At 42.7% G+C, this 25733-nt stretch overlaps 1 protein-coding gene across 2 annotated transcripts in view; it reads right to left on the reverse strand.

The window, feature by feature from the left end:
- The window catches only part of LOC119660242 (dynein heavy chain 5, axonemal), a 207522-nt gene that overhangs the window by 140774 nt on the left and 41015 nt on the right, over window positions 1–25733 (reverse strand). For both annotated transcript variants that reach the window (XM_038068695.1, XM_038068696.1), the window contains 7 exons: window positions 23134–23566; window positions 17444–17643; window positions 16841–17382; window positions 8042–9374; window positions 7798–7970; window positions 1775–1930; window positions 1344–1554 (listed from right to left, as the gene is read on the reverse strand). In XM_038068695.1, the coding sequence (XP_037924623.1) occupies window positions 1344–1554; window positions 1775–1930; window positions 7798–7970; window positions 8042–9374; window positions 16841–17382; window positions 17444–17643; window positions 23134–23566 (3048 nt within the window). The remainder of the gene's footprint in view (window positions 1–1343; window positions 1555–1774; window positions 1931–7797; window positions 7971–8041; window positions 9375–16840; window positions 17383–17443; window positions 17644–23133; window positions 23567–25733) is intronic.

Genomic DNA, 25733 nt, shown 5'->3' on the forward strand with positions numbered 1-25733 from the left:
GGGTCAAAGCTCTTACTGTACAAGACTATGATCTTGCCAGTCCTCATGTATTCCTCGGAAACTTGGGTTCTTAGCAAGAAAAATTGCGAACTCTTGGCCGCGTTCGAGAGAAGAATCCTCCGAAGAATTTTTGGCCCCCTACATGAGGATGGACGATTCCATAGCCTACACAATGACGAAATCTATGAGCGATACCATGACCGTCCGGTTGTGGATAAAATCCGGCTCAATAGGTTACGGTGGGCGGGTCACTTAAGCGTATGGATGAAGATGATCCCACCCGGAAAGTCTATAAGGGCACTATCTATGGTAGGAAAAGAAGACGAGGCAGACCCTGCCTGAGATGGAGCGATCGCGTGGGCCAGGACGCCAGACAGCTTTTAGGGATATCGAATTGGTGGACCTCGGAGCAAAACCGGGATGTCTGGAGTTCCTTATTAAGGCAGGCCTAGACCGGATACCGGTTGTTGCGCCGTTGATGATGATGATGATGATTGTCATTATGGTTTCCAAGTCCTTACTTCCCCATCATATGTCTGAGCAAGGTGTTGTTAGAGCCCACCTTGGCATTCAGATCACCCATCATAATCATTATATTACCTTTAGGAAGCCTCCCGGAACTGAGTGTAATTGCTCGAAGAAAGCTTCCTTCTCCATAGTATCGGAAGTCTCCATTGTTACATAGCACTGTACAAGTGTGATCCTCCTTAAGCTGGATCTGAATCATATGGTCAGATGTCTGGCTCTCCAAAGTTAAAAGGTGCATCGCCGAAAGAGGAAGGGGAGTACTGTCCAGAGTCCCACCATCTTACTTCGCTTAGGCCCAGAATGTTCAGCCTTTCTATATATACATACAAATCAAGCGAGGCCTTTTATGCTCTTCTCACTATTTTGACTTAGTAGCGATGATCCGTTAGACCCAGAGCTTTGACTTCGTTGATGTTTATTTTCAGTCCAACTATCTTTGCTTTCAAATCCAGAACTAGCAAGTCTTAACTGATTGTCATATGCCACTCAATAAGCAGAGAGAGCTAACTTCTTGCCAGTCGCTTTAATAGAGCTAAAGTTGAGTTCTAGCAAAATATTTATGGCCATTGAGAAGACTAGCACCACCATAGAAGTTTAGTTGATATTGACCTTAAGAGATCTCTAGGAGGCATCCTAGTTCATTGATACCACATGCTTCCTTACCTTAACCAGATCATAATTGCACTAAAATTCGTAAATAGGAATTTCGGAATGAACTCAAAACATAGTAAATTAAAATACTTCATCCAACTGGACGAAATACAACCTGTAAATCATTCACACCTCAATTTTAAATTTTCTACGTTGTTCCTTACCATTGTTATAAAAATTCCAAACTCTGGATTTAAGTCGATCGTGTCGCCATCAGTAAACACAAAGTTCTTTTTCTTCTCCTTTTTCGCAGTCAAAACAACAGCCACTTGTTGCGCTGCCACTGAAAGCACCGGTAATTCGATTCGATTGAATTCATCAAAGCACCCCCAGGATCCTGACTGTGCGAGTCCTTTGTAAATTCGTCCCAGTCCTCTGTAGCCAGGAAAAATACAATGACACAAATCGTGGTTAGTTCGAGAAATTAAACACCAAAAGTAAACGTCTAATGAATGCTCCTCTGTAATTTCAAACTAGGATATCTTTTGTTGCCTTTCTTTTCTCTATTTAACTTTCTGCCGCCATAGAAATCCTCTTCTCTTGGATTTCCTGGCGTTTATTCATTACGCTTCTGTGATGCTATTTGTGTACTTACCTGTAGTCCATTTGATCGGAGCAATTAAACACGACCACATACTTTGCCAGCGTTTTCCCCATATCCTTCACAGTTTCTGTTTTGCCCGTACCAGCAGGACCACAGGGACTTCCACCCATGCTGAGGGTCAGGGCTTGGGCCAGTGTAATGTAGCAGCTTGAAATGGGATAAGGAAAGTTTTAAATTGTATTTGAATTGCTTTAAACGAAATCTGAGTACACATTGGTGACACAGAAAAAGTTTGCGGTGTAATTGAACGGAAGTTAATGCATGTAGTGCAGGCACTAATTAGGAAGGAGACATGAATTACGGGTAAATGAGACCTAATCAGCAGGAAGAATGGATAGCAAATAAACTGCAATGTTTAGGTTTAGATGGTACTCAGTTTCAGGAATTATTTGCGGCAATTTTACACAGAAACCAGCACAGGAAGTAACGATCAAGTTCGGTGGTTTGCAAATCGTACATACGTATAGCAAGGATATCAAACATGGTCCTGTTGCAAACAGTACTTGCAGAAATACCATAATATTAATATAATAGAAAATTAAAACGAATACCGCAATGACGTTCGCCCACTATGGTTCTGAGTGTTAGCCGGATAAAAAACAATAAATGACGCCTCGTGGTAATGAAGACGAAAACTTACGTCGGACCAGTGCGTAACACACCATGATAGCATCAGAAATAAGGGCATTCGATCATTTTGGAATTGCATCTATCGTAAGAAAGAAGAAATTGCGAGAAAGGCGTCTTCGATGTTATGGACATGCAATTCGCGCCGACGATAATTCACTTGCCAAGATTGGTCAGAACATCAAAGTTGATGAGAGAAAGCCAAAAAGTCGGGTGAAACAGCGTCGTCTGATGCACCAGTTGGAAATTTGAGAGCCTGTCGATTCCATCCAGATCCGACACTTGACCGAGTAAAATGGCGCAACCAAATATACTTCTGAACGGGGCAAAGGTTGGGAAAGAAGAAAAAAAACTGTATTGCGAGAACTGTAAAGATACAGAAGGAGTTAACCATCACTCGACGACTAGTTTCAGTGACTGTTCCCAGGGCAGAGGTGAGATAACGTCTGTGCTCTGTTACCTCTGTCCTCGATCAAAGCGTGTATTATAATTTTTTGATTTGGGGATTTCGCCTGAAAGCAGGGCCCATGAATCAAAAAGAGTAAAAGACAGCTTCTTCCAATTGGTCCGACCCGTCAGCAAAGAGATGTGGACTCGAGAGCCACTTAAAGAAAATCTAACACTTAAGTCTGCCACATGCCATCTTCAAAGAATTCTAAACATGGTGCTTTTGAGGCTAACACCAGAATGAATTATTGTCCAGCACGAAGGAACCGTAAAAAGTTATAAGGCCGACGCAAAATTGAAGAGAGAAGGAAAAAACCAACCTGCTGACCACGCCCGTTGAAATCAACATGGCTATTTACGAGGACATACCTGTCCTAAGAACAGAGAAAATGGCGAACGTTGATCATGTAGGTCGGCCAAAGTACAGCTTAATTCTCCGGTCAATACACGCTTGCACACCCCTGTCAGGTTGAAGGATATTTGGGGGAGGGGTCCCTTTGGGCACTTCAATCTCTTTCGCATCATTAACAAGATTTCACACGAAACTAATCCCATAATTTCACACCACACCAGAACCTGAAAAACACCTCGACGTCTCCGATTATAATACCGGGTGGATGCCAAGGCCGGCAGGGTACCCCATTGACATCCAAGACAAAATATATATCGGATGAGGACGTGATTCGTCGTGGATTTTTCCCCCTTCGATCGCGGTACTCAAATCATACATTTCCGCGTTCCACACACGCGGGTTTTTTTTCTTGATTTCCAATTTACCTTAGCGTCCGTTTTCGTAACTTCTCGCGATTCCTCATTTCATATTTGGGATTCCGATGCAATCCTAACGCATCATATGTAAGATATGCGAAGTTTTGCACATGAAGTGAGAGACACTGAAGTATGCAAAAAGACCCCATATATTCCAGCGCCTGGCTACTCCAGAGCCATGAGATCGCATGTCGGCGGGCATTGTGTTTTTTTGATAGTTCTTCCCATGGGATTGGGCATAACCAACACAGATTATCATTTCCACCATCGTCACATCTGCATTTATCACATAGTTTACTAATATTTTAAAAAGATTCAAAATGTTATACGGAATCTGTTAATATTAGCTCTCTAAGTGATAAGAATTCACAGACTTCCAATCAACTATAACTGTAAATAATGGAGTCAGAACCAAGGAGTCGATTTTGTAGGCCTCACGCACGTTTCTCCACGAACAAATTTGTAGAAAGATGCTCACCACTTCGATAAGAAACCTGCATTTAGCGCCCTGGGTGCAGTCAGCCAGAACGAAAAGTACGACAACTCTCATGATGGGTGAAATTGCCTCAATCGCCCATAAAATGAATGAAGGAGACCCCGCAGAAGGAAACTTCAGTGACTAAGGAGTAGGGGCCATTTAATAAATCCTACCTGTCGGAATACTCTCCTTGGTTGCTGCCATGAAAAGCGGAAGATAGGGGATAGGGGAGTTGGTGATGTGCATACAAATAATCTAGTACTGGTAAGTTTCGATCCATGCAGTGCGGACACTGGGAACACAGGAAAACTCTGAGTGGAGAAGGTACTGGGAAAGAAGGCGAAGCTCCTTGGGATTGAGGACATGGGCATTGTTGCATCACTAGTGCTATATCCAAACAGGTCAAACGCAAGGAAGTGGACTCTTAGGCAGTATGTGGGACAAGCTAGGTATTGTTGCACTACAATTGAGACTATATCCAGATAATAATAAGAATCGTTGGCGCAACAATCCATATTGGATCAGGGCCTTGAAGTGTGTTAGAGCACTTCATTCAAGAACGCAACGGTACACTACAATACACTGTAGGAAGCAATGTGGTCAGCATTGCGCTCGCCCGAGATTTATTATCCTGATTTGACTCAGGTACTCAATCACAGCTGAGTCGACTCAACCACCGGTGAGATTTGAACCGCGACCATCCGTATGACAGCCTTGTGATCCAACCACTCAGCGGACATCCGGACATGATATCCAGATAAGTCGGGCACAAAGAAGCAGAACTTTTGACAGTAGGTGAGGACAAGCTGCTGACCACCTTAAGACCAACACTAAACCCAGCAGATTGTTCGGCCAGCAGCAATGCGCACAAAAAGCACAATACGCACAAGGGCCTTTCTCTACGGTTTTCGCTAAGGCTACCACCAGTCTGTTAGGATGTGATCAATTCCGTGAGAGGGATCTCAATAAAACTAGTCCCTCCCATAGAAGAAGACGATAAGGAAGAAGACGTTTGAGCAAGCAGCAGTCTCATTTCTGTCGTAACAGGACGTTCCCCTAAGTATGGTAAAATGTATGATAAACATTTTTTTCCGAAGTTTCCATGAAAAAAAATGTTGAAACCTGGACCGAAGCCAAGGTTTAACAATCAATATTTTCAGGATGGGTTCCGCCATTTAGAGGGTACTGATCATGCTATCCTAAAATGGCTCCAGCTGGCAATCCTCCTACAGCTGACGACCTAAGTTCACCATTGTAAACACTGAACGCAATAAGACGGAGCATGTCGGATGTTAGATACATGATGATTTTTTAAGATCATTTCTTAGTTTAAGAAAAATTGAGAAGACTGGAGTCTTCTACTATAAAGAATTCACTAAATTGAGAGACTCTGTCATGATGACTAAATTATCAGAAGTAACCACGGTAAAACGATTCTGCACCCAGGACTTAGTTACATCCATTTTACAATACCATGAAGAGGTAGCAGTCTAGATTGGACCATCGTCAGAACATTGAAACCACCAGCGAAACTGCGAAACACAGTACGATTCTGCCCAATGAGCATAGGAGCCCATCCTTTCTTAAAATGTTGAAAGGTTCCTTGATGGAATCCCAGGACCTGCTAGTTCAGACGCACTTCCCCGCCAACAAGGAGAACTACGAGTCAGAGCCTCGCTTGGAGCGTATGTAGTCCTAGTCATGTGGCACTATCAAATCGATAATTACTGAGGATAAAATCGACTGGATAGCTTCTCTATATATAAATCTTCGGGCCCAAATGGTATTGTACGAAACAGTAAGAAGGATTGTGGCGTGGCTTGTCGAGATTTACCGGAACTGCAAATCTTTGAGGTAAGTACCACACTCTTGGAGACGAGCGCGAGTGGTTTTTATACCGAAAGGGACAGGCGTAGCAATAAGTCGGAGAAGGATTTTCGACCAATCAATCTCACGTCTATCGTTTTGAACACCCTAGAGGGAGTCCTGGACATCCACTTAACGATGATTATGGAGAGGTTACCTTTCTCCAAGTCTAAGCACGGCCACAACAAATGCAAGTAAACAAAAACCGCCCTTCACGAAGTGATTAGCATGGAGTGGTCGCTACCATACAAACAATATGCCTTAGTTGACTTCCTGAATATAGAGGAGCATTGAATAACGTTAATATTTCATCATGAAAGCCTTAATCCGAATATTATCCGGTTGTTATAACCAGCATAATCCAGTCTGATGTTGGGGTAGCCACTTGACTAGAGCTGTGAGCAGGGGTACGCCCCAGGGTGGCTTTGATTGATAGTAATGAGTGAAATTCTAATCATATTGGACAGTAACGGGGTGAAAGTGGTAGAGTATGCCGACGACCAAGACATACGTACCCGAATTCCACCGCCCGCAGCTAAAAAAACAAAGACTGGTTCTTTCCTTATATGTAAAGTCTCTGGGTGTAATCCTGGATCCTGCATAAATTGAAGACTGAACTTGAAACTGAGGATTAAAAAGGCCTATAAAGCCTTCTACGACTGCAAAGGTTCTTATAAGGAAGTAGGGTCTTCGGGCGGGGATGATTTTCTGGATGCGCACAGTCGTGGTTGCTTCCATTCTACGGTTCTGGTTCTGGTGGCAGGCGCTGGACAAGAAGTACAGTAGAACGATGCTTAATAGGATTCAGAAAACCGCGTGTGCAGGTGCCACTGAGGCTCCTGACCGGCAGATGCTCTCAATGTACTCCTGCACCTATTCCCCAAGGAGGGCCCCATTATATACGCTGTGGCGTGCAGTCCGCATATTGAACAGCGAAACTCAACGGCGAAACTATCGACTACACCATATGCTAGCCGAGCTCCAAGACAGAGTTGAGGAGTGGCGACGTGTTGCAAGGTTAGGTCATAATATTCATCATTGACGGGTCAAAAATGGTCTGTGGAGTCAGTACGGAAGCTTTTTAGGATACACACAGCATAATGGAGTCGTACGATGGCCCAGGATTCATCTACAATTCGCATTGCTGAAGCTGCGGAGAGGAGGGATAAACCCTTAGGCACTTCCTTTGCAGTTCCAGCTAAAATCAGGCTGCGGACACTAGAAAGATGTTGGACACTAGATAGATGTTCTTACCATAGCAGTCATGGTCTTAAGAATTTATGACATCAAAACGAAGAATCACAGCCTTATTTGGGCTCCTCGAACGAACTAGAAGAATACACTGAGGTCTTCTATAACAGTAGCTCAAATACAGCACGCGTTCCTGGAGCACTACTCTACTTTTAGTATAAAAACGAAAAGAAGACATTTCATTGCGAACATTACAACGGTCTTTCAGGCTGAAGTGTGTACGATTCTAAGAGAGGTAACCTAGGTGATGAACGGCAAATTGAAGTACGCAGGCATTCCACTCTGAAAGCGTCACTCAAGCAGCCCTAAGGGAGTAGTCCTTTGATCACCCGTAAAAATCATTCAGGGATGTAGAACTCGTTTGAACAATATTTCTAGATTCAGACTCTGAGGTTCTAGACATTATGTCGAAATCTTAAATGCCTTAGATGCAAGATAATTTCCGAACATAAATATTAGTTAATAAGCGTAAATACTATAACCGTCACACAGTCTATCTACAATTTCCATTCATTCAATAGGATCATGATCGGCATCCAAATTTTCGTACTAATAAAAGTTACATACTTTCACTTACCGATCAGTTAATGGTGTTATAACAAGTCTGTCTGTACACCCCAAATACTCATTTTGATAAGTAAATGTGACGTCCGTTATCGATATCCAAGTTTTATCCAAATCTTCTTTGAAATAAAATCGGCTCTGTTTCAACCACTCAAAGTCGTTCGCCGATCGAATATTCATACGACACTAGAATGAAAAAATATAAAAGAGCTGATAAAAAGGAGCCCTATAAGGATCAATATTTTTTTAAAATTTACCAGGATATCAAAGATATCTCTCTGGTGTACATGAATTGTGATTAAAGTTTCAAATTTAATTCGTTCAATTTTGGTGAGATCCCTTGTAGTTTGATCAATCAAGGTATTGAGTAATTCTAAGAATTTATTGTTTGTTTCTGACATGACTTTGCGCTCATGTCTCGCCTGCATTAATGCCATCTCAGCGTCTCTGGTCCAAATCATCTGTATCCCTAGGAGGCCAACTTGTGCTGGCATTTTCTCCAGAAATGCCAAAAGAGTGAAGTTTGGATCATTGATATTTATGTAAGCTTGGCGAATGATAGAATGAAGAGACTGTTGGGATGTCATAAGAAGCGACATAAGCCAAGTTTCCACTGATCCCTCAGCTCTGATAGCACGATCCAACTGAATAGATTCACCCTCACTCGATACAACGGCCAACATTTTATTATACTCAATATCGTGGAATTTAACGTATCTTATGTTGTCGAAAATTGAAAGTAAATGGTTTTGTATTGTGTGAGAATCTGAAGCTTGTCCGAGGATTTCCAAAAGGGCTGGATCAGATACGAAGAAGAACCTAGGAAACATCATTCTCTTACGCTCCAAATATCCACTTAGAGACTTCTGACAAATCTCCAATTGCTCCTGTAGATGCGGAAGAAGTTGTTTCAGAAGATCATCTCCAACACAACATGCTACAACTCCAGGGGTTTCATGAGCTCTTTGCATTATTTTTTGCCAAGACTTATCAATTTTCGAAAATCTTTTTGCCTCTTTCGGCAATTGTTTAGCAATGTCACCACCAACAAACACAGCTTCCAGGTACACCCACATATTTTGTACTAAGAGCCATCGTTCCAGAATCTCGTTCGAATTGGACAAGTCGTAAACCCACTGCTGGATTTGTTTCCTGAAAGGTGCGTTATAGCGATTGGATAACAAAGATCCCAAGACCATCAAACTATCCTCCAGCTGTCCTATGGTTTCAGCCGTGGTATCACCCCGAAGCAAAAGCTCTCCGCGATTGTTGAAACTCATGAATTGAAGTTCGTGCACTGACCATTCGTTGGTAACTTGTTTCAACTTGGCTTCTATATCCTTCTCCTTCATTGCAGAGATACAGATATCCTCAATATCCTCCTTATGTTTTAATAGCGGGGCTTCCAAAATGTTTTTCAAAGAGAACCCTTCACTGTCAAACTCGAAAATGTACTTTGTTACGTCCATGATTCGTTGCCAATGGCGTGGTTTCATTGCCTTATTAGCCATTAGTTCTAGAAGTGGGCACATATCGTTGAAGTCGTCGATTGTCTTCTTCAAAGCATGGAAGGCTGGCCATTCTTTCAAGCTGGAATAAAAAAATTATTTATTCAATTTTACTGAACGACTAATATTGATTGATTGGTAAAGATGGCTTCTCCTACGTTAGAAATTAATACAGAAGGTCACAGTTTGTAGAGATGGACCCCTTTTAAGGAGGGATATGGATTCAGTAAAGTGTTAGCAACGCAACATTCAAGGACATCCAACAATAGATTAAAAACAAGTGCGACGATACTGAAGGGAAACAAAAGCGATAGGAGAAGTCTTTGAAAAGATGCAGAAACAAGTGACGCTTCCATAACACGATGCGTTCTGGCTAAGAAAGGATAGTTAAAATTATAATGCAATTCGGATATGGAGAAATACAGGAAAGCCTATGAAACAGAAACCAATCTAAATTCGAGAGGTTACATTTTTCAGCTAAAGCTTAGACGATATCCCGGACAAAACTGCATTAGTGGCCGTTAAGAGAGTATTTAGACTGCACTTGCAAGAATTTTCCATACTCCTACTATAGGACCACCGTTCTGGTGTTAGTCCTCAAGGCTGATTAGTTGTTAACTGCTCATTCTGGCTGTATTAGTTGCTACTGCTTGGCAATAAATTATTTCCGGTAATTTTCATTGCATCATAGTATGCCTCCGTGTCACCGTTGAAACTACTGCAGTTCACAATTTTTAAAAGGAACCTTAGTTTATTTTGAAAGTTCCTCCTTAAGTCAAGACCTTTGGCAGGTACAATAACATGTCCTGCATTTTCGACTGTACCTTCGCACGTAGGACAATTGTTAATCCATACTGAACCTATGGAGAAACTTTCTGCACCCACCGTCTGCACGTTAGGACTGCATCAAATCATAACTCGTTTCGTGGTGACTCGCGTGGTCCAGATAAATGTTTAAACCTTTGTGTCCACCAACTATTCTTCACCTTGTCCCATGATCTTCCCTCAATTGATTTATTTATGTTTACGGTGCTTTTCATGCAAGCGGCACACCTCTGATAGAATATATACCGAGCGGTACAGCATGTTCGGTGTTCGATAAGCGTCCGCGGAGGGCCCGTTGTTATTCTTATGATAAGGCACGTTGATTGTATCCACTTCCCTCCCTTCTCATTGTTGGTCTGCAAGAATATGTCCTACGCGACCTCACAATGGTTAAAATGGAGTTGTATCAATATCAATTCCTTATTGCATCCAAGGCTCTTGTCAATACTGAGCATCTACTGTTGCTTTCCCCACATTTTCTGTTCCTCTTTGACCTATCAGAGTCACAAATACATACCGCTACTATGTGGCCAAATTCATGACATCTGAAAGCGCTGGAGGGACACCTGCTTCCTGAGTCGGCAAACAACCCAGTCTACTTTCACAACCAGCAAAGTTATCGTTGCTATTTGTGTGCCTGTATACGCATACCTCGGTCCCCTAGTTGGGGATGCTTCCAAACTAAAGGTACGAATTGCCTTTCTAGGTTCTCTCATATCTTCCTCCGTTCCGAACTTCATCAACATCCTTGCAGCCCTTCCCCCAAGGCTCGTCAACTCCAGCATTAAATCTCGTTTTTTGGTAGCAACTGATTCGGTTGATGTTTTCTACACAGTGCATCAATTCCCGGTCGGATTTGACTTTCCAAAGAGCTTCAGCGTATGTTATATCGCCTTTTTTAGGGATGATAATTCCGCTTTTTCTTTTAACCACGATCCATGCTTCCGTAGTTCCATTTACCTCACCCGTGTTCATTAACAATTTTCTGAGAGCTCCCACGAACCTGCTTACTTACTCTCAAAATAAACAGGCGCTGGAGTTCCAAGTCCCTGCATTTCTAAGACCTTGGAGTTTCAAGGAGTAGGCGTAGGCCAACCACACCTTGGCTAATATTACTTTTTTTTAAACGGAAAGTCGATACCCCGCTGAGGAGGTGACTCCCCTGTGAGTGAGGAACGCAACTCATTGTTTGGCATAAAAGGCGACTAAAAAGGACAAAGATTTGTGGGCTAGCAACCTGCAAATCTCGAAATTAATTATGCTTCGAAAATAACTAATACGCCCCGGAATTCTACCAGCCTCGTTTACCTTCGCCTGCGTATCGCGTGTACATCTTCTCGCATAGGTGGAAAAATTCGACCCCCGAAGCTCAACATGGTTCTTTTACGAGATCCGCCTGTCGTTTAACAGTAAAGAAACTATCCTGCTGGCCGGACGGCAATTATCTTGAACAGCTTGCCGGAGGATATTGATGAGCACTGAGGTTCCATCAAAAGTGCACTTACTTACAATGAAAATGAGGTTGTTGGCAACATCTCGAAGGGAGGCGATAAAATCTGGCTGACTACCACGGCATGGAAGTGGATCGAGGAGCTCTTATTTTAGGTGCGAGTTGGGGGCGAAAGTGACGCGCATGAATTCGAGTATCGCAACAAACTTCGGAGAGTGAAGCGTAGCATGCATCGGCATAAAACATTATTGCAGTAGACAGGAAAGCAGAAACCGCTGGGCTTGACGATCTCTGTGCGGAATTTTTTATGGCAGATCCAGCTGTCTCTACAAAGCTGCTTCTTCCACTCATCCGTAAATCCCAGAAAACTCCTAGTGAGGGGAACAAGGGGTGATCGTCAAGATTCCAAAGAAGAGAACCGGTTTTGAGTGCGATAGTTTAAGGGATATTTGTCCATCTCCTGCCGCCGCAAATATGATAGCTGATTTTCCTGATTATCCTGGAGCGCACTAAAGAACATCTCGAAAGCTTAATCGACATAAAGCAGACCGGTTTTCGCTCTGAATCCTCCTTCGGATCATTTTGGAGCAATGTGCCGAGTTCAGATCTCCATTTCGCCTTCTCTTTATGGATTTCGAGAAGGGCATTCTGGAGAAACTGATAGTCATTATCAAAGCGACATATGATGGTGCAAAATGTCAGGTGCTGTATAGAGGTAGAATTTCTGAAAAATCTGATGTTTAAAATAAAATCCAGCAAGGTAGCATTCTGTGGGCGATAATATTTCTTTTTTTATCAGCAGCGTTCTTTATCCTTCCTTACTCGGGGGACGTGGAAGGCTACAATGAGTCATGACATCTTTCCTCCAATATTCGGACTGCAGATAAACACCAAGGTCCTAAGTCTGACTTACCATCGCATTGTTCTTATCTACATTAATAGGTAGAATATCGAGGATGTCGGTTAATTTATCTTTCTTGGAAGCGTAGTTTCTGTCAGAGACTGAGCTTAATATCACCCGACGTATTAAAGGCGCTAGATCTGTCTACGCTGTTTGCTATTGAAATTTGCAAACTCAGACAACTTACCACAAACTGATTTAAAGGCGGAAGAAATTAAGAAAGGGCGATGAATGCATTGTTGGCAGCTGCGTTATATCCCCGAGTGAGTTGCATGGGTCGCCCTGGAATTGGAAGGCGCAGAACTATAAACGAGGAGTATAGCCTTCTCAGGAAGGCCTGATGACAGTCTTGCAACTCCTGTCTAAGCAAAGCGCCTGTAAATTAATCTTTCTCAGAAACTATTATACCTATTGACACAATTCGGGGCAAAGGCTGGAACTGTGAATCCTCATGCAGGGGATAAATAACATCGCCCTAGCTTGATTCCAAAGAGGGCATGATGCAAAGAAGTAATGTAAATTGTTTTTTCCAAATAGTCATGTGTTCCCAACAGTTAATGCGGGGATTCGAAAGTAGTATCGGAAACTACCCAGCCCAGAATCTCACTCGTCCTAGCTGCACATATACATATATATAAAGGATATCTAGACCCCAAAGTACTCTCCATATTTTATCAAGTTTATCTGTCCATATCTAACTCGGTTTTAAGGTTTTGTGTAAAGCAAAACTTATTTTGTTTTGGGAGGAGGGCAAGCGAATGCATTTACGCACAGAGTGTTGGACTCCCGCAACAGTACGCCGTGCGACTATCAACTAAACACCTCCCTGTCATCAGAGAACGAGCCTGGAATCGTTTGACATATTACTGCTGACTAGCGCCGCTCTCCTGCCTTGGGAAGCCTTCATGTCAGGGAATTCCGTTCACCAAAGAGAAGAAGGAGAGGAAGGGGGTTGTTAGTTCAGGGAAACCCTTGCCATCTGGTCCCTCCGCCGGTCGAGTTCAATCTCCTTCGCAACAAGAAGAACCCAAACATAATGCACAACACGACTCCATCTGCCAATGCTGCTCAGCGTCTCTCTGACAATGTTGGCTGGAGAGAGTTCCCCTGTGTCTGCAAGAACCTGCTGACGAAAGCCGTCCCACCTTTCACAAGAGAAAAAGGAGTGTTCGGAGTCGTCTGCCACTCCATCGCAGAACACCCAATCTGAAGATCGTGCCTTGCCAATATTGTGCAGATAAGACTGAAAGCCTCCATGCCCACTTAGAAGTTGGGTAAGGAATTAATCAATCTCACCATGCCTTCGATTCAGCCGCGAATTTAAATTGTGAATGAGCCGCGCAGTCCATCTGTCTTTTCGCTCATTTTGCCAAGAGAGTTGCCACTCGATAAGTGCGCATTGACGTTCTTCACGAGCAACCACTTCTCTTCAATTTTCGCTGTAGATAGCTTTACGTCCATTATCAAGCGACGCAACAAGGATCACTCCTGCAGTCACCACCACGGCAGGTTCTGAGACAGTGTGTTATGCAGACACCACTCGCAAAGCTTCCCGTCTCTGTACTTGAGCAAGGCGCTTACGATGCACCTCCTTACCAAGGGTATTAGCCTACACCTCCAGGCCATACAGCAGAACGGACTGCGTTGCTCCCATAAGCAGACGTCTCTTAGCAGATGTAGGGACCCCAACATTGGCCATTAGCCGACTTAAGGCCGAGACTCCAGGCGCCCTGTCCGTTGCTGCTTTGATTGGCTCAAAGAAGTTCTTCTTCAAGTCAAGCATTAAATCAAGATATTTAACAATTGGTTTCGACTCCATAGTCAACTCGCTGATCGATATGGGACGTAAGATCAGGATTCTCTTTCTGATCAAGATGACTATTTCGGGGATTTCCAGCCCATGTTTGCATCATGCCAAGTCGCAAAACCTTATTAAAATCGGTTTACTGTAGGTCTGTTTGTCTGTCACCACCAATTTTCTCGAAAACTTTTACACCTATTGATACGAAATTCGGCGGAAGGGGAGGAACTGTGAATCCCCTCGCACCGAATATAGTCATGTGCAATAATAAATGAAAAGTATCGATCAGTACTTTCGAAGCAGGTATTAGTCTTGTAATCGGGTTAGAAAGGGGTCAATTATTATACTTCAAGGAACAATCTCAGAAACTAACATTTCACATCCGAAATGAGGATATCCGCGATCGTTATGGGGTTGCACCGATCGTGGAAAAGTTGCGAGAGAGGCGTCTTCGATGGTATGGTCACGTAATTCGTGCAAACGAGAATTCACTTGCAAAGATTGGTCTGAACATCGAAGTCGATGGTAAACGACCAAAAGGCAGACCTAAGCAACGGTGGCTTGATACGCTGGATGGGGATTTGAAAGCCTCGAGATTGCACCCAGATCAGGCATTCGATAGAGCCAAATGACGAAGCCGATCACGACGAGCCGACCCCGCTTGTGAACGGGACAAAGGCTGAAGAAAAAGAAGAGAAGGAACAATCTCAGAAACTACTGGACCAAATAATCTCGAAAAAAATTATGGTGATCCAGGTACATGGATAAACCTAAAAACCTTGATAACCGCTTGCTTGTTGGTCAGAATACCACTGTTCTGTCCCCTATAGTGCCTTTGAATTTTGAAGGCCCACTAGCCCGACAGAGCTGTAATAGGAGATGGTGGCTCGAATCAAATCATCGAGCGAAGAAGTTTGCGTTTACCAGGCTACCATGGAGATCTACATTACTGTCTGAATAAAATCTCTCCTCCAATGTGGCTTGGACTAGATTGTAATGATTTAAGGTTACACGTCAAATCTTACTGGTAGAAGAGGAACTTGTATCATGACTTGTTTTTTTCATTTTATTCTTATAAATGCACTATGACACACTCCACTCTGATATGTTTGTCCCGTTCATAAGCAGGGTCGGCTCGTCGTGATCGGTTGTCGAGAGGTTCTTAAACCACCATCCACCATATCAAGCCACCCACCGTTATTTCCATTGGCCTTTTGGTCGTTTCCAATCGACTTCGATCTTCAGACCAATCTTCGTAAATGAATTCCCGTTAGCGCGAATTTCGTGACCATACCATCGAATACGCCTCACACGCAGTTTTTCCAGGATCGGTGCAACCCCATATCGTTTGCGGATATCCTCATTCCGGATGTGATCAAAACGTATCACGTTACTATCCCAACGTAACATCTTCGTCTCCATTACCGCAAGACGCCGTTCATTGCGTTTTATAGTCGGCGAACAGTCAGGACCATAGAGAACGAGAGAACAGACGACAGTGCGGTAAATTTTAGATTTGAGACGTTCGTTGATATGTCGATCGCAAAGAACACCAGTTGTGGAATGCCACTTCATCCAAATTGCGTTAATATGTGAAGCATCTTCATAACGTAATTCTCCGTTGACTGATAGCATTGACCCGAGATATTTAAATCGGTCAGTTCTGGGCACATCATTGCCATTGACAGTGATTAAGCCTGTATCATGGGCATCAGGCGTCAAAAATTCAGTTTTACTCAGATTCAATCTGAGACCGCGTTGCATGAGGCGATCATTCCATTTTAGGGCCTAGGAAAACTGCATTTGCATAAAACAGTGTATAGGGTGGCGGACGTTGTATGTCCCGAGTGACAATGTCCATAATAAGAACAAAGAGGAATGATGAGAGGGCGCCTCCTTGATGAACACCAACAGAGACAGGAAGCAGTTTTGATACATCCACCAGACTTCGAACTTTACTAGATGTGCAATACCTGTCAACTCTACCGTGAATGAGTGCTCAGGTGAAATAAGGAACGAGCGCAATACTGACCATAGTGACGAATATACACTACAATGTAACCAATGCATTTTAACGCATGACGCAGAAGAAGGGTCTAGTATCATGAAGCATGGAGACATATCACAGACTCCTCAAGTTCCTCCTATCTCGCAGTCAAAACTAAGACATGTTTCGTAAAGTACTAATCAAGATCTTTCATTTCACACCCCCCGCGACTATTTTTGAATTTTTGCCACCCAACTCCCAGCCCATCAACCACTTATAAACCAACCCTCCTCCGGAAGTTATACTTAAAGCGGTTAGTTAGGCTTAATGGCTGAATATCTTACAAGCAGCTCCTGAAGATATTTTAATCGTTGCTATCAAAATCTGAACAAATCGGCAGAAATCTACTCTAAAAAACTTAATCTTTCTTTTTACCAAACACTAATTATCTGAAATGTATTCCCTGGAAAAGTCAAATAGTGTTTAAGCAAAAATGTATCTAATCAAATTAAAAGCGCAAAGCATAAGCATGTCCAATTTCACTTAAATAGATAATTCTTCAGATACATTAACTTTCCACTTACCCCTTAGGTAACTTTCTGCAACGATTTTGAAACTCCATTAATTCGTTGTTAATTTCCTCGATATCCACCTCATTCCACGGAATATCATAGTAGCTACTGACTCGGTCAATAACATCATTATATAATTTGTAGAGTTTCTGCAACAGATTCAGCTCCTTTCTGATTTGACCAAGCTCCGGATAGTCCGTCTGGGGTAGTCCGAACAACTCCTCACCGCTCTGATATGTCTGCAATCGTCTCCACATGCCCTCGAATCTGTTCTGGAATAATATCAACTTGTCGGACGCTTCGCGTGGAGTCAGTCCAGGTTGCATGGGTCCTGCTGTACGATATTCATTCACATAATCAATTTTATCCTGTTTGAATCGTTCCAGATTCGACTTGAGTTCGTTTTGGAAACTGGGTTGCATTTCGAGTAGATTGACTTGAGCTTGCAAGGCATTGGCTAGTAGATTTTGGAAGGTATAGCGAAGGTTATCCACCTGATCGAATTGTTCACGCTCAACTTGGACTTCGTATCGCGTAAGGACATTAAAAGCTTCCTGTAATGGTTCCCTATGTAGTTCTTTTATTTTGAAAGTTATGAAAAAGGCTAAATCTTACCTCAATCGGATCAATTCGAAGTTCCATATCAACTTCCTGTTCGCGGATTTTACCCAACGTGTCCATTATCATGCGAACATCGTCTAAATCTCGAATTTGGCGATCTAATTTGCGATCCATTTCGCTGATAACTGCATATACGTAATCCATCTCCTTTTTGTATTTCTTCTTCATAGCTTGGCCGATTTTGTGGTTACAAGCTGGATGTAACAAATAGACATTCATAAGAGTAATATTTACTGCAAAGTGTCATCAGAACAAGAATTTTCGGATCAATAACATTTCTGCCTTTACGAAAGATACATCCAAATATTATATTTGTATATTCAGATAGGAAACGATCATATTCTAGGAACTGGTTCATAGAAATTATAATTCAAACTATATGAAAAACCCTCCTGACACATTTGTAAGTAATAATGCGGCAGTCAGCTATGGCGAAACTTTATATCAGACCTTCTATAATTTTAAACAGATTCATAAATATACAAATATTGAACGATGACGAGACGAAGGAAGATTGACAGTATTCAGCACAGATAAAAATTTTTCTAAAAGAAAAGATAGTGACTAGCTTGCACTAAAGCAGCCTTTAAGACTGCCAGGAAGCGGTCCTGGCTGGATTATTATCAGGATATTGAAAGCACAAGCGTATTTGTAATACTGAGTGAGATTTCGGCCAAGGAACAAAGTCCGAAGGCTTCTGGAAGTTCGCACTCCCCCCAGAACAAAGCCTTGAATGGAATCGTGCCTATATTGAAATCAACGCTAGTCCACAGTGGTGCTACTACATATATGCTTGCGGAACGTGAACCCTAACAAAGGCGTTAGAAAATTTGTCAACACATTGAGTCTTCGAAGAAGGTGGTTACACAAATTGGACTGGGCTGGTCATATCAAGTGAAGGAAAACTTCCTGAGGGATGACCCTGCGTACGATAGGAAGATACAAGACACTTCTATCTGGAGCCTGTGTACCCAGAAGAATTACCACGGTCTTCCCAGCATGACAATGGTGCAATAAGAGGAAATGTTAGATGTCGTCGTTTCAAAAAAGGGAACTCGAAATCGTGGAATTTGACAATCAAACTACAAACACTCAAGATCGTGTTCTACTCGATTTGCGCCATTCACTGCTTAATGGGATATAGCGCGTCAACCGCACCTACACGCCATCGATCATGGATCGCTGAAGTGTGCTTGAACTGCACCCATGACTTCCCGAGCTACTGAATTCCTCCTCTTCTGTCTTTCGCCAAGTAATTTTGACCATAATGAAGTTCCACTGCATAGCATAACCAGACAAGGTAACGAAAGCGGTTTTAGCGCTGTTAATGCTACCATCGAAAAAAATCTCGTTTCCAAGATATATAAATTATACAATTTAATCGACACCTTCGATGATCTGCCCATCAGAACAGATAGGGATAAGCTGACAAGTTGAGGACATTGGTTTTGCTGGGCAGCATGAAGGACGTCACCGATAACAAGAAGAAATAATATCGTTGACAAGACGCACCTTAGCGAACTCAACTTTGAACCTCAAATCCTCCGAGATTCATATCTCGATATATATCGCTCTAATAATAATTATTAGTTTCTTCGGAATGCCCTGCCTGCGTAGAACATGGCAGATATACTTTTTATTCATGCCGTCTAAAACCCTCTCGAAATCGATAAAGAGCAAGTGAAGCAAAGATGTAAACTCCCATCACTGTTTAAGAATGATCAGCGTATTGATGTGAATGATCTAGAGTGGAAACCTGCTTTCTCTCTGCCGATCAAGCTTTCGAGGTGTTCTTAGATGCCAGGATACCCCTTGAATTGTCACCCTCAAAAACCTTCTTTGAAATCTTAACGATTATCCCCTTCTTCCACTTTCTGGAAAAGCAATAGTAGGAGAATCGTCAATGCGGTACACACCTCTCAAATCATTACGTTCTGCGGCATCTCCCGGAGTATTGAAGTCCGAGCGAAGTCCACGATTCCAGAATTCGTTATCATTACGATCGCTAAGTCCAAATTTCCCCATCACATTTCCAAGCAAGTTGTTGTCAGAACCCATCTTTGCATTCAAATGACCCATTACGGTGACAATGTTACCTTTGAGAAGCCCCTCTGAATTGCATATAATTGCTCGTAGAAAGCATCCTTCTCCACTATATTGGAAGTCTTCGTTGATGCACTGCACTGTAGCTGTCAGAGATCGACTCTCAGGTCAAGAAAGTACGTCTTGCGATAGCCGTCGAAACCACCCGAAATCGGATTCGCGTCTACTACCACTCGACTTTTCCACATACAAAACCAGCTTGTGTCCGGATAGCTGAGTGGTTAGAGCGCAAGGCTGTCGCACGGAAGGTCGCGGTTCAAATCTCACTGGTGGCAGTGGAATTTGTATCGTGATTTGACGTCGGATACCAGTCGACTCAGCTGTGAATGAGTACCTGAGTCAAATCAGGGTAATAATTTCGGGCGAGCGCAATGCTGACCACATTGCCTCCTAGTGTACCGTTATGGTCAAGAATGAAGTGCTCTAACACACTTCAAGGCTCTGATCCAACATGGATTGTTGCGCCAACGATTATTATTATTATTCAAACCAGCTTAAAAACTTTGGAATTCATGCTCGAGTTGGAGAAAGTGAGCTTTCTGGAATCTCTCGATATCGTTGTCAAGGAGGATGTACACTTTCCAAAAACCAATCATAGTCCGTTTCCGATAGCCAAAGGTCGTAGCCGTGATGTCAGTTCTATCTGAGGCGTTATTAACATTTCAGGAACAGTTATGTTTTGGAGTTTCTGACCCACAGAAATCTTTAGCTGATAGGAGAGCTGATTTCTTTCATGAATGCTGGCTCTGAAGATCTGAACCAGATGAACTCTGCCTCCTTGCTCTTATCACAACACTCATGGTCTGGTGGGAGTTTGTGGCATCAAAAGGCACGCCAGAGCGCTAATTGGACTTCTAGGAGAGGCCACTGGTACCCACCTTCCCTAGCACACAGATTTATTCTAATAGCTTTTTACGGCAAAAAGCGACCAAGCAAAAAAAGATTAAATGTGACATTTGAACTACAAACACCCGAAGTCATGTCCTGCTCGAGGCGATCACGAAACTAGACAGACTAAAAATCCTTTCAATTCGGTCAACTAGAGATGTATTAATAGTTTAGTAGCTCAAGTTAGTGTCTCCAGCTATTTAAGTAAGTTGGTTGAGTGTTACCTGTTCGAAGGCACATGTTGGAGCGATACCGAAGGACCTAAGAAGTACATTCATAGATATGCCAAAACTTCCAACGTACTCGGTATTGAGTCCTCGATCCTGGATTCTAATTTTTCTCGTGAAGAAGGAAACTACAGTCACGAGAAAAACGTATGTGATAGGAATTGTGGCCTTAATCACCTATCCTAGGAAACGTGCCGATGCTAAAGTTAGTTGAGCATCATCATCTCGATCTCGCTATTGCGGGTTCGAATCCCAGTTCATCGTCGATGTCTATGTTCATCTTTGTGCTATCCCGTTGCCGTAGGATCATCACTTACATATGGTAGCATTAAGTGTGATAATAAAATAGAAGTAAGGATTTATTAAATATTATATACAGAGAAGGTACTGCTTTACCTCCACAAAGGAGTGGATGGGATATTTATTCGCTTCAAAGTCGGATATCAAACAGCTAGAAATAATGGCCAATGCAAAACTCAATATCAAAGCGTATCTGGATTAGACGTACAAGTGAGGCAACCGCTGATATACCCTTATCCCAAAACCAAAGGTTCCATGAACCTGTTTCCGATTCCACAGAAGCGTCCTAGCCCGTGTAAAGGCATTCCTGTCCCGTTCTTGGCCAATCAAGACCTTACTGAACAAGCCCAGCATATTGACTTTCTCAAGGCATTCCCATACCACTTTAGAGTTCGCCTGGGTGGACCTAAGAGCCTTGATCACCGCTTGGCTATGAGTCAGAATAGGAATGTTCTGCCTCCTTTAGTTCCTTTGGAATCTACAGGCACATCTCTCTATTGCGTATATTTCCGCCTGGAACATGCTAATATGCTTACCCATTAGCTGCAAGTACATTTTCCTCGGACCAATGACTACGGCACCCACTCCTTCAGCTGTGACGGATTCGTCGGTGTACAAACTAATCAGTTGCTGGTTGCTGGTGGCCTTATTACTCCGACGTGTTTCAAACTTCTTATCGAAGTGAAACCTCGTTGTCATGTTATTCTCTGGTATTAATAGTTCGGGGTAGCGCCTATAAAGAATATCAATCGCCCTTCGATTTAGGCAGCTTCCGCCTCAATGATACCCCCGACCATCCTGAAGATTGCCCTCATATCCTGCATTTGTATGTGAAGATGGAAAGGAATTAATCCCAGAAAGACCTCCAGGGATGCCGTTGGGCATGTCCTCATTGCCCCACCGATACACACGCAAGCCAGTTTTTGGAGTTTGTGTAACTCCCTGGCTTGTGTGCTGCGTTCAGTTCTTTCTGCCCAGATCGCCGCCCTATAGATTGACCTTACTATTGCAATGTGTACATCCAAAGTAGTATCTTCGGGGTGCAACCCCAATTTTCTGCTATGGACTAGCGAGTCAGAGCCCTCGTAGCTTTCCGAGAAGTGTTCCCGACATGCGTCTTCCAGAGTAATTTTTGGTCTAGCGTAATACCCAAATATCTGACCTCTGTTTCTCGTTTCACCTCCATGCGATGTCAACCTTACCTTTCCTAGTGTCGATACTTTATTTGCCTACTCTCTAACATGTAGCCCACTCAAAAGGCCAGAGTGTTTCCTACTTTCTTATGGATCAAGGCATCTTGTATCTCTGTGTGCGATGTGTTATCGAATGCTCCTTCAAATACCAAAAACGGACATGGTGCTATTTCTTTTGTTTCTATGGAATCCCGTAATTCATCCGCAAACTGATACAGAGCAGTTTCAATTGAGCGCCTGCCCGGTAAGCGTGTTGAAACAGATATAGGGGATTAGAACGTTAGTTCTAATATAGTTGTCTATGACCTTTTCCACCGTTTTGAGTACGAACGATGTTAGGCAAAGTGGTATGAAAAATTTAGGGTGAAAAGGACCCTTTTTAATCGTTTTCGGAATAAAGACCATTTTTGCCTGCCCCCATGCACTTGGTATATATCTCAAGTAGTAAGATGATTTCTATGCCTCGTTGAATTTATTCCACAAAAAAAATTGCATATTAAAGAATGACTAGGAAAAATTCGCAATTCCTGACGGGATATAATGTTTAGAGAATGTGTCTGTATGAAATCAATTTGTATGATACTCCCTTTTATCTCAATTTTATATTAATTTGAAAAGTACATCTAATAGCAGAAAATGGTGTGCTAGAGGTAGCATGATCCCGGGAAGCAAATTCGGGGAATTGGAATGAATAGAACGCGCAAAGAAAGCGCGGAGAGTGGGAATAATTGTCACTTTGGGGGAAGATGAAAGAGTATGAATGCCATATAATGCTACAATCCAGCACCGCAGAATTTTTTTTAGATTTCCACCTCCAGATTGACAGACGGTATACTGATTTTAATAAGTTTTAAGAGCACAATTTAAATAAAGGGTTTACAATAATGTTAATAGGTGAATGAATGAAAACTTTTTCCTCTTCAAAAGTCAAAATACATGCACATAGTTTGCAAATTAAAAAACATTTACTTACACTTGATTTCAACTGCCAATCCAAACTTCAACCGTTCATTTGATATTGCTATACATTGTCCAATAACTTCCTGATCAGGTTCAACAAGGAGATTGGAATCCAGTTCGGCTAGACATCGCAATGACGATTCAAATTCTTGCAGACCGAACTCCATAAGTTCACGGGTTGTCCGATCATTCTTCCACAGAAAATGATATGGTTTCCAACGTTTTATGAACACTTGCATTTCCGGCTTTATATTTTTTGTACAGGTCGAAAGCAAAGACAGAGCTTTTACAACTTCTTTGTTGTCCATTACAAAACTGTAGAAATTCTTCAACATATACGGCATCTGGGGTTTCTCTTCTGATGCCAAACAGTAAATTCTTCGCCGACGAGACTTTTTATCTTCAGTTTGATTACGTCCTAGCCGATGAGTGGAAAGAACTGCAGCCTGTGAAAGAGTCAAATAATGATTCTTACTTAAGGAAATGATTCTCTTATTATGCATGGAATAAAGAAAATATTCAAGCAATGTCAGAACTAAACAAGGTTAAATATTTATTATATCTTTTTTTTCTTCAGCCTTTGTTCCGTTCACAAGCAGGGTCGGCTCCTCGTAATCGGTTCGGCCATTTTGTTTTATCAAGAGCCTGATCTGGATGCAATCGCGAGGTCCCATCCCATCAAGTCAGCGTTGTTTCGGCCTTCCTTTTGGTGGCTTACTATCGACTTCGATGTTTAGACCAATCTTGGCAAGTAAATTCTCTTTGGTGCGAATTACGTGACCATCGAAGGCACCTCTCTCGCTGTTTTTCCACGATCTGTGCAACCCCATATTGATCGCGGGTATACTCATTTCAGATGTGTTCAAAGCGTCTCACATAACTAGACCAACATAACACTCAGAACCATAGAGGGTGACAAGGCGGACAACACTGCGGTAAATTTTAGATTTGAGACGTTCGTTGATACACCGATCACAAAGAACACAAGTTGGGCAACGCCACTTCATCCAGGTTGCGTTAATGCTTGAAGTAATTTCATTAAGCAGTTTTTGATTGGCTGATAGCATTGATCCTTGATATTTAAATCGCTAAGTTCTGTGCGGGCCACTGCCGCTAACAGAACTGAGTGATTTAAATATCTCAAGCCAATGCTATCGGTCAATGGAGAACCAACAAGTCTGTGAACTCAAAAAGTACACGGAGCAACCGCCCCAGGCGCTCAAATTTTACCAACAAGTCAGCAGGATGAAGCCCTATTAACCTCAATACTCATCCTGCACGACAAACAGGGAAATCTGATTTCCCACAAAATGGGCATATAGGAGCGATGGGTTCAATATTTTGATGAACTGCTCAACAACCAAAATATCGGCGAGTTGGGGTCCCGCCAACTGAAGACGACGGACAAATGGTGCAACCACTAAGCGTAAAAGAAACAGTCCGTGCAATTTATCGGCTTAAAAACCATAAGTCCCCAGGAGTCGATAGAATTACAGCCGAATTGGTTAAATATGAAGGCGACCAACAACACCAAGTGGTTCATCAACTAATGTTCAAGGTGTGGGACAGCGAATCGGCAACGAGACATTATCTATCCCATATATAAAAAGAGGGATATTACGCAATGCAGCAATTATAGAGGTATCACGTAACCGAGTATCACCTATAAGATATTCTTCGCTATCTTTCTGGGCCGGATAGCCCCATACGGTCAGAGCATCATTGGCCCATGCCAAAGAGGCTTCACTCCAGACAAATCAGCAACAAATCAGATTTTCTCTCTACCGCAAGCGATGAAAAAACTGTTGGAATATGGACATCAGTTGCACCATCTATTCATCGACTTTAAAGCCGCCTATGATAGCATAGCCAGGGTAAAACTGTACACGGCCATGAGGGAATTCGGTATCCCGACGAAATTAATAAGACTGACTAGGCTGACCCTGACCAAAGTGCGAGGCCAGATAAAAGCAGCAGGAACACTCTCAAGACCATTCCACATCAACAATGGTCTACGACAAGGGGATGCCCTACCATGCGTCCTCTTTAACCTCGCCCTCGAGAAAGTGATCCGTGATGCTGAGGTAAATGCAAGAGGTACGATCCTCTTCAAGTCCACCCAACTACTGGCCTATGTTGACGATATCGACATCATGGGAAGAACCACCCGAGATGTACAAACTGCCTTCATCCAGATCGAGCAGGCGGCAACTGGGGCGAGATCTTGGGCTGCACATCAATGAAGGCAAGACAAAGTATATGATGTCAACACCGAAAAACAACCAACCAACAACATCACCGCACTGGTCAAACGAGAAGAATAAAGATAGGAGAATACAACTTTGAGACCGTTGACAGTTTCTCCTATCTAGGGTCACAACCGATAACAGCTACGATGATGAAATCCGTGCACGGTTGTTGGCAGCCAACAGAGCCTATTTCAGCTTACAAAAACTGTTCCGCTCGAAACGTCTCACCATAAGGTCAAAGCTGTTACTGTACAAGACTATGATCTTGCCAGTCCTCATGTATTCATCGGAAACTTGGGTTCTTAGCAAGAAAAATTGCGAACTCTTGACCGCGTTCGAGAGAAGAATCCTTCGAAGAATTTTT

Source organism: Hermetia illucens, chromosome 6, assembly GCF_905115235.1.
Source record: "Hermetia illucens chromosome 6, iHerIll2.2.curated.20191125, whole genome shotgun sequence".
NCBI lineage: Eukaryota > Metazoa > Arthropoda > Insecta > Diptera > Stratiomyidae > Hermetia > Hermetia illucens.